The 8,989-nt window shown below is 52.8% G+C and overlaps 1 protein-coding gene across 1 annotated transcript; it reads left to right on the top strand.

Annotated features, from left to right (window-relative positions):
• The first annotated feature begins 1,390 nt into the window (after positions 1-1,390).
• Positions 1,391-8,983, top strand: FDFT1 (farnesyl-diphosphate farnesyltransferase 1). Its single transcript, XM_009319700.1, has 6 exons — positions 1,391-1,570; positions 4,025-4,153; positions 4,618-4,809; positions 5,848-6,024; positions 6,327-6,479; positions 7,745-8,983. The coding sequence occupies exons 1-6, from the start codon at positions 1,445-1,447 to the stop codon at positions 7,964-7,966; spliced, it is 999 nt and encodes a 332-aa protein (XP_009317975.1). The 5' UTR covers positions 1,391-1,444; the 3' UTR covers positions 7,967-8,983.
• Positions 8,984-8,989: the final 6 nt, after the last annotated feature.

The following is an 8,989-nucleotide window of genomic DNA, read 5'->3' as shown; positions in this document are numbered from 1 at the left end:
TGAGAATATGTGAGAGAAACAACTCTGCAGACACCAAGGTCAGTGAAGAAGGAGGGGGAGGAGGTGCTCCAGCCACCAGAGCAGAGATTCCCCTGCAGCCCATGGAGGAGCAGATATCCACCTGCAGCCCATGGAGGACCCCATGCCAGAGCAGGTAGATGCACCCAAAGGACGCTGTGACTCCGTGGGAAGCCCGTGCTGGAGCAGGCTCCTGACAGGACCCGTGACCCCATGGAGAGGAGCCCACGCTGGAACAGGTTTGCTGACATGACTTGTGACCCCATGGGGGACCCACGCTGGAGCAGTCCATTCCTGAAGGACTGCACCCCATGGAAAGGACCCACACTGGAGCAGTTCATGAAGAACTGCAGCCCGTGGGAAGGGCCCACATTTGAGAAGTTTGTGGAGGACTGTCTCCTGTGGGAGGGAGCCCACACTGGAGCAGGGGAAGAGTGTGAGGAGGAAGGAGCAGCAGAGATAACGTGATGAACTGACTGCAACCCCCGTTCCTCATCCCCCCGTACCGCTCAGGGGGAGGAGGTAGAGAAATTGGGAGTGAAGTTGAGCCCAGGATGAAGGGAGGGGTGGGGAAAGGTGGTTTTAGATTTGGTTTTTATTTCTTATTATCCTACTCTGATTTGATTGCTAATAAATTTAATTTCCCCAAGTCGAGTCTGTTTTACCCGTTACGGTAACTGGTGAGTGATCTCCCTGTCCTTATCTCGACCCACGAGCCTTTCATCACATTTTTCTCCCCCTGTCCAGTTGAGGAGGGGGAGTGATGGAGCAGCTTGGTGGGCACCTGGTGTCCAGCCAAGGTCAACCCACCACAGTCCCTTTCAATCCAAACCATTCTATGATTCTGTGATGATCAAGGTAGGTGGGAAGTGCTGCTGTTGGTGCTTTCCATCCCTAACCCGCTCCTGTGACCCTGGGATTTGCACGGCCCATTTCCAATGCATTTATTTTACGTTCCTGCACGGCAGGGGACAGCCACTGTCCTCAAATGAGGTCTGGGGAAGCTGACACCCAGGGTTTGATGGAGGAGGGATTGGACACGGGTATCCCTGGGTATCCCCGGACCAAAGCCGGCTTCCAAACTGTAGGAGACGCTGTCAAACAACAGTGGGGGCCAGGAAGGTTTTCACATTCACCGCTTCCCGTTCTGCTCGGTGGCTGAAGTAACATACCACTTGACGCGTGAAAGCGAATTATGCTGGAAGTGCTCCTATCTTCCAAGGCATCAATGACGTGGTGGTGCTGGCGTGTGTTGTGTTGATCTGGAACACCGCCGAAGGCTGTGTGGTTAATCTAAACTGCTTGTCCTGCCTAATAGGCAATCCCAAGTAAGGGGTGATTGTTTTTTTTCCTCCCCCCCCACCCCAGACATGCCGTCTGTATATTCTACCTAGTTCTCCGTGCCCTGGATACTATAGAAGATGACATGACCATCAGCTTAGATGTAAAGGTCCCGATGCTGCACGAGTTTCACTCCTATCTCTATCAACCAGAGTGGAAATACATGGAGAGCAAGGAGAAGGACCGGCAGGTGCTCGAGGACTTCCCAACGGTAAGATGTCCACTTCCTTGGTTCAGCTGCTTTGTTGTCACCTTTGTGTGCACGGTTGCCTCTCCACCTTACACCCGAGCTCATTCAGTCCCCGGCGAGCTCGTACATCGCCTGCACGTGGGGCTGGATGCAGAGCTGGAGTGAGAAACCCAAACATGGTGCAACTCCCTGCGTGAGCCAGAGAGAACCTGGCTGTGGAAAAGTGCCAGCTCTAAAAAGCAGCGTTTTGCCCCCCCTGTTGGAAGAGTAAATGACTGTTGTGTTGTGGGGAGCAGTTTGGATTTGTTGCCCAACGCTGTGCGTTGCATGGGTTGGGTGTCCTGTGACCCCTAACAGACAGGGAGAGGAGGAAAGCTCGTCTGGCATCTGGCTGGTGGATGGACCAGCGTTTGCAGCGGTCCTGCAGGATCTGCTCCAGAGCTACAGAAGTCTGTCCGCAGACCTTTGACGTGCATATGAGATAAAAAACACCCTCACTGAACCGTATTTCCCAAAGTTTTACTGCTCTGAGGATCCTTCTAAAAGGAAGCCACAGAGAGTCTGCATCTCCACTAGCAAGCTAAGCAGTATTGGAGCCTGTTCTCTGACCTGGAGGCCAGTTGGGAAAGTCCGTCCCATCTCCAAGCTGTTAAACTCTCTCGGCACCCAGAACAGTGCGATTGCATCCCAGACTGTCCTGAAGGAGCGGTTTCTGGCCCACGCTACTTCCCAGGCTCTGCCTGGGGATTGCTTGGGGTCAGAAGCACATCAGGGGCCACGCTAATGGGGTAGCTGTGCAGGTGATCGGGTCCACGCTCGATATTTAAGTTACTGGTGCAGAGGTAGCTGCAGGGCCTTGACTCTGTGCTGTCGGCACTCAGGATGGCGGGCAGCAGAGCTGAAACCGCGATGCCTGCCCTGGGCTCTTGCCAGCTTTCAGCCCCAGCAGGAGCAATGGGATGATGGAAGCTTTGCCGCGCTGAGGTGCAGCAGGGGAACCCGTCTGGCCGGTCGTCCTAGAGGGGATCCATCGAGCTGACGGCAGAAAGAGATGCTGTGGCTGGAAGGCGAGGCCGAGCTCTGCTGAGTGGGGTTCCAGACCTCTGGTTTTGGTGAGGGCACAGGCACCGGCCCTTGGTGGATGCTGCAGTTTAGCTGTTGCTCATGTTGATCAAGGATAGCTGGGTTTATTTTTTAGGGTTTTTTTAAGCTCTGTTTAAGAAAAAGTATAATCATTCTAGTGAGGAGCATTTAATTTTATGAGGAAGTTCTGTTCTGTTCAGCTTTTTACCATTTTCAATTTATTCTACCCTTATCGGGCTTTCCCTAGCAGTGGGAATGGGATAATTGTTTGGACAACCGAGGTGTATTGTAAATTTTGATGCTTGGCCTTGGGATAACAGTGGCTGTGCCCTGTCTGGGAGGGGCGTGCGCTATAGGAGACGGCTGTGTCAGGGGATTCTTGATGTATAGTGATGGCGATATGGTAGGTATGCCAATGGCTTGGTACTTTAGGAAAGCTTTTGAGAAGGTGTTTTTGGCACCTCGTTGTTCTCTCTTGGTGTGTATGTGTTATTCACTCAGGCAATCTGAGTTCATATTCAGGTACGATTTTAGTAATATTTGGTAGAGGTGTACTCACAGGTCATGCTTTTCTGTAATGGATTGAAGCCATTGAGACAGAAGCGGAGTCAATATGTTTATTTTACAGACAGACTGAGGCACAGGGCAAGGACGTGCCAGCAGCCGTGGATGGAGTCAGGAGGAGAGGCTGGATCTGCGGTGGTGTCTGAGCTGTAATCGTTCAGACCGCTGTGCTTATTGGACACACTCCCTGGGCTGGCTGTAGTTACCCGCTGACGGGCAATAAAGCTCAGCACAGTAAAACGTGATGCTCCACAGTTTTGGGAAGGGGAGGATGCACTTTTTAACTTTTTTCAGTGAGAGAGCGATCGAGTCGCTGAATGTTGTTATTGGACATGCAGAAGAAGGATTTCACACTTTCTGCATCACTTGATGCCTTTCCAGTTGTGCAAAATGTGCCCTGTGGAGCCAGAGCTGGAGAGGGCTCAAGAGAACAGAGCACCAGAAACCTCCCCTGTCTTTTCCCGTGGTTGGCGTGATGGAGTGCTCTCACAAATCACAAAAAAAAACCCAACTCTGTGCACCAAGCGTAGCTAGTTTTGTCCTGCAACTCCCAGATGGTACCAGTTCAAGGCCACAGAGCTTTCCCAAAGATATTGCTGTGTCTGATCTACCGCCAGAGACCATACCGTTTAGACTGAGAACAGGCTGAGCCTGTGCTTTAAGGGCCTTGAAACAGCTCTGGTCGTGGGAGTTGTCCTACATCTCCAGCCAGGGCGGGATAAGAGCCTGGTAAACAGTCTTTTTCTGATTTCTTAATAAATGGTGAGCTCTGATATTTTTTCCTGACGCTTTTTTTTTTTTTTTTCCTCATGGTGGTTTGTGCTGCAGATCTCCATGGAGTTCAGGAACCTGTCAAAGGTCTACCAGGATGTGATTTCGGATATTTGCCACAAGATGGGTGTCGGGATGGCGGAGTTCTTGGAGAAGAAGGTGGACTCTCAGCACGAGTGGGATAAGGTAAGTCAGCCCGGACAGAGGAGTGGACTGAACGTGAGTAGGGTCCACCTTGTCTCTGTGGAAAGAGGAGACAGAGCATCCCTGTGGGAAGAGGGTTCAGGGCTTGGGAAGGCTTTGAGAGACTGCTGGTCCTGTGGGTAACGGGAGGATGGCGTGGACTGTTGGTGTTGCCCGCCAGCACGTGTTTTGGGTGACCCATCACATCAGCTGTTCCCATGTGGGCGGTTCATTCAGCTGCTGGAGGCAGGGTGGCACCTTGGTGGGACATCCTTGGTGAGGTGTTTGCTGGGCATGGGAAAGTTGAGACATCCCAGGGAGGGCCATGAGAACTTGCTGAAGGTGTACTATCAATTACCTCCTGAGCATCGCCTTTGTAAAACTCCCTGTGGCAAATAGGCAGCTCTTTGTAACTGCTCCTTTTATCTTGTTTTTTTTCTGCCCCTTCCCCTCTCGGTGCCTCGCAGTATTGTCACTACGTTGCTGGGCTGGTGGGGATAGGACTTTCCCGTCTCTTCTCTGCATCAGAGCTAGAAGATCCTATTGTCGGGCAGGACACGGAGCTGGCCAACTCCATGGGCCTCTTCCTGCAGAAAACCAACATCATCCGTGACTATCTGGAGGACCAGCTGGAGGGAAGGGAGTTCTGGCCCAGAGAGGTGAGGGAAAACACCGCCTCGGGGCGAGCGTTTCTGCTGTGCCTCTTTGGGAAATGCGCTAAGACTGAAGGTACTGTTGTTGCTGCTCTGATACAGTGAGTTGCATCCTTTCCTTAGAAGGGTTCCTGCTGGAATTTCTTTCTAAATCCCTAAAGCCAGGTTTTTTTCCCACCGTTTGTTGGTGTCCCTTGACAGTCTTTCATGCTTCCGTTCAAGACCTCTAAAGGATGTAGCCAACCAGCCATGCTTCGCAGGACACCTGCCTCGGGAATGCATAGCGGAAGGTGCACAGCTAAAATCGTAGCATCTCTCATGTCCCTTTAAATCAACGTTAACAGGAGAGACTTGACCGTCTGCTTTAATTTTGTTAAGACCCTACAGTAAAGCTGTGCTGCATAAGATCGCTAGTGTTGGGTTGTACATCATGATAATAACAGTTCTTCTAATGACAGCTGGCTGAGAAGTTGCACATCTATCTACAGCTGTCTGGGTACAGATGTGGGGACGAGGTGACACCTCCTCACACTGCCAAGAACTTGTTGGGCAGCTTTTTTCCCCTCTCTGTTATGTTGGTTCTAGGAATGAGGGAGGATAAGACTGGGTGAGATCTCGAGAGGTTACGTAGTCTGTTCCCAAAGGCAGGATCAGCTCTGCCTGTGCCTGACAGATGCTTGTCTGCTCTTCTTGAGGCCCTCCAAGAATTTTTCTCTCCCTTTTCCGTGTGGCTCAGCTGTCTCGTAGAGCATTTCTTGATGTCAGCCTGACGTGTGAGGCATCTTTTTCTTGCCCTGCCTAGAGAAGATGGGGAGATGAGTTGCATCCTCCTTCTATGCCATCCCTTTGTATATGCAAAGGCCACTGTCATGTCTCCGCAGCCTGCCCTTCCTTCTTTCTTTAGCCTAGTAAGTCCCAATCCTTCAAGGCTTTCATGGGTCTCTGGTGCTTCTTGGTTCCCTCCCAGACCTCAAACTGTTACTGATGTCTCTCTTACGGCATGAGTGTACCCTCCAACTTGTGAGTCCTTATCTTGATGTTTAGGTTTGGAGCAGATACGCAAAGAAGCTCTCGGACCTTGCCAAACCGGAGAACATCGATATGGCTGTCCAGTGTCTGAATGAGCTCATCACCAACGCCCTCCACCACGTCCCTGATGTCCTCACATACTTATCCCGTCTGAAAAACCAAAGCGTCTTCAACTTCTGCGCTATCCCCCAGGTGAGTAATGCTTTCAAATGGTGGTTCATCGTCTGCAGCCCAGCTGATGAGAAGTTGGAGGTGTGGGGGGATTATACATCATGTCAGTATTAGCCCGTTTTATTCTCCATCTCTTCCTTCTTTCCTGGTACCTGCCGTTTCTGCTGTCGGTGAGATTGTGGCTTCACTCCAGAGTGTTCTGCCATCGATTTCATTTTTTTTCCAAAAAACAAGATAAAAGGAGCAGTTACAAAAAAGGGCCAAGGCTACTCCCTTGGCAAGCTCCTTGCAGTGCGGTAAGGCCTCTTGGTGTCTCTCCGTAGGTGATGGCTATTGCCACGTTGGCCGCCTGCTATAACAACAAGCAGGTGTTCAGGGGAGTCGTGAAGATCCGGAAGGGACAAGCTGTCACTCTGATGATGGATGCCACAAACATACAAGCTGTCAAAGCCATCATGTACCAGTACGTGGAAGAGGTAGGTTGGGCGGTTTGCTTTGAGTAATTTCTGGCTGGTCCCATCCTCGTTCCCGGTGTGGAATTGGGAAGGCATGTGAATCTGTTAGTCCCTTCCTTACGTCTCTTAGTCAGTTCAGTGGTGCCAGGGCACGGTGACCCTGACATGATTTTGGCTTGGACCAAACTGGGTGCTTGGTGCGTTCCCTTGAACGTACCCTTGGTCTGTGCCTGTGTTGAGAGGTAGAGACAGAACCTGCCTCTCTCCACCTGCCGTCCTTCTGGTGGAGAACCAGAGGAGTCGGCTGTCACAGCGCAGGGCTTCACCTGGGCTGAGCAGGCACAGAGGACCTTTCCCACGACGCACTTCCGAACAGGTTGCATCATCTCCCCATGGGCTGCTCTAGCGAGCAGTCTTGTTTTCTCTGTGTCTGTCGTCGCAGCTGGCAGCATGGTGTGGTGGTGGTTTCCTTGTGCTCCACACCGACAGTAAATAAGGGCAGCTCTTCAGAGGTGATTAAAGCAGTGGGACTCCCGACTTCAGGGTACTGTGGAGGTTAAAGTTCACGTGGAGGAACAACTGGTGGATGGTTTCATGGGGAAAAAAAAAAACCGACCCCAAAAACCAAATCCAGTGAGGGCTGTTAAATAAAAAAGACATTACTTCTGCACCAGGGAGACCCCAAAACATGGGTTATTAAAGCTCCCTTTGTGGCCTGGCCAACCCACTGGCAAGGGACAGTGACACCTCAGCACCTTAGCCCAGAAGAGGGTCTCTGCTTGTGCACACCTCCCTAAGACTCATGCAGACGGGTATCTCAAAGGCCCGTGGGGTTTGCAGACCATGAAGAGAAAACCCCAAAGACCATGGGGTTATCTGATGGAGGTGACCATTTCCTGGCAGTCACACGGGCTGCTGGTCACGCTGGAGCGTCCTCGCTGGTTTGAAGGTGGGCTGCAGCACACCGGCAGCGAGTGAGGATTGTGGGGCAAGAACCGCTGGTCCCAGCACCACCACCTGCGGTTGAGGGATTGTGTCTGAGGCTGTGTGGTCCATCTCCCGTCATGGGGTGCCCTCAAGAGGCTGCTTGGCTTAGTGCACTTCTCGAGGGAAATGGGCCCTGGCCCCATCCAGACATCCCTTGCAGCTGGTCCTTGCTCCATGGCAGTCCACCACTGAGGTTGCTCTTGACACGGTGGCCCTTAAGGCTTCCTTTTCCACCTGGTGGTCCCGTGTGTCTCCTTAACCTTGGTGGGAACCATAACTCCTCCTTCCTCCCTCCCCAGATCTACCAGAAGATCCCAGGCACAGACCCTTCATCCAACAAGACGCAGCAGGTCATCGCCTCCATCCGCGCCATGAGCTTGCCCGGCGGCCCCATGGCATCACGCCACCACTACTCCCCCATCTACCTGTCGTGCGCCATGCTCCTGGCCGCCCTGAGCTGGCAGTACCTGAGCACCATCTCCAAGGCCACCGAGGAGTACGTCCAGGCGGGCGAGAACTGATGGGCAGCGGGCGGGCGGGGGGAGAGATGGTCGGTGGATGGGCAGAGGAGGCAGGAGGCTCCTCGTCCCCTGCCGGTGGGGATGGCCAGGCAGCGGGGTGCCGCGGGGCCTGGGACAGTGATGAGGACGCGATGCCAGTGAGCTGCAGCCCCGGGGTGACGGTGCGGCGTTGCCGGACTCCGCTCCTCACCGCCCTTGCCATCTGCTTGGATGGTTACAAACGCTAATCGGAGTCTTATTGTTTGGGGTTGAATATTTTTTTTTTTTCCCTTCTTTCCTGTTGGATGGTTTACCTAAATTATTTTTTTTGTTGTTGTTAGGATGGTTTTAAATAGAAACTCCAGTTGCCTCTTTTCTTGCTTGAAATTTGAGATACCTTTCCAGCTCAGAGCTGAGCAAAACCTTCTGGGTTTTGCCTCCCTTTCTTAGGCAGCCTCTTCCCCATCGCCTCTGGTGCCTGCTCCGCACTGGAAGGACGCTGCTTCAGCCGGGAAAGGAACATGCTTCCTTACCCAGGGAAAAAGCTCTGGCCACCTTCTGGCCCTCAGCCCAGGCTGGCTGACATCCTGCAGCCTGGAAACAAGCAGAGGCAATCATCTTCACATTTCTGTTGTTGTGCTGAAGGAGGCTGCTAGGCTTGAAACAAGCCCTTTTAACGTTAAATGCGTAGGAGGGGGGTTGCTCTGTCCACTTTAACGTGCCCTCCGCTGAAAGCCATCTATTGCAGCTCCCTGCCCTCTAGCAGATGGCACCCTGCACTTGCAAAGCTTCGTGTTTTAGCAGCTTGGGAGGTGGTTAAAGTGAGAAGGGAGCTGCGTGCGTGGCCCTGAGCTAATAACCCCGTGCCTGACCCCGCTGCAGGGTCTGGGTTCTGCACCGCTTCTTCAGCCCAAGGGGATGGGTGGCCGTGGCGGAGCGGCACCACGGCAGCAGCGCCGGGTGCCTCTGCAAGGCAGGGGAGCGAGGGTTTGCACTGCGCTGTCCCTCGTGAGATGCTTTTTGGGGGGCCTTGGTGCATTGGCC

This window comes from Pygoscelis adeliae, unplaced genomic scaffold, assembly GCF_000699105.1.
Source record: "Pygoscelis adeliae isolate BGI_AS28 unplaced genomic scaffold, ASM69910v1 Scaffold121, whole genome shotgun sequence".
NCBI lineage: Eukaryota > Metazoa > Chordata > Aves > Sphenisciformes > Spheniscidae > Pygoscelis > Pygoscelis adeliae.
Note: the sequence above shows the minus strand (reverse complement) of the source record. Positions and strands in the feature narration are given on the sequence as shown.

Bases quoted from the DNA above. Each gene is read 5' to 3' on its own strand.
- FDFT1 (XM_009319700.1), top strand. From the start codon at position 1,445: ATGACCATCAGCTTAGATGTAAAGGTCCCGATGCTGCACGAGTTTCAC. The intron at 1,571-4,024 runs GTAAGATGTCCA...TTTGTGCTGCAG, and splicing joins TGCTCGAGGACTTCCCAACG to ATCTCCATGGAGTTCAGGAA. The intron at 4,810-5,847 runs GTGAGGGAAAAC...CTTGATGTTTAG, and splicing joins GGGAGTTCTGGCCCAGAGAG to GTTTGGAGCAGATACGCAAA.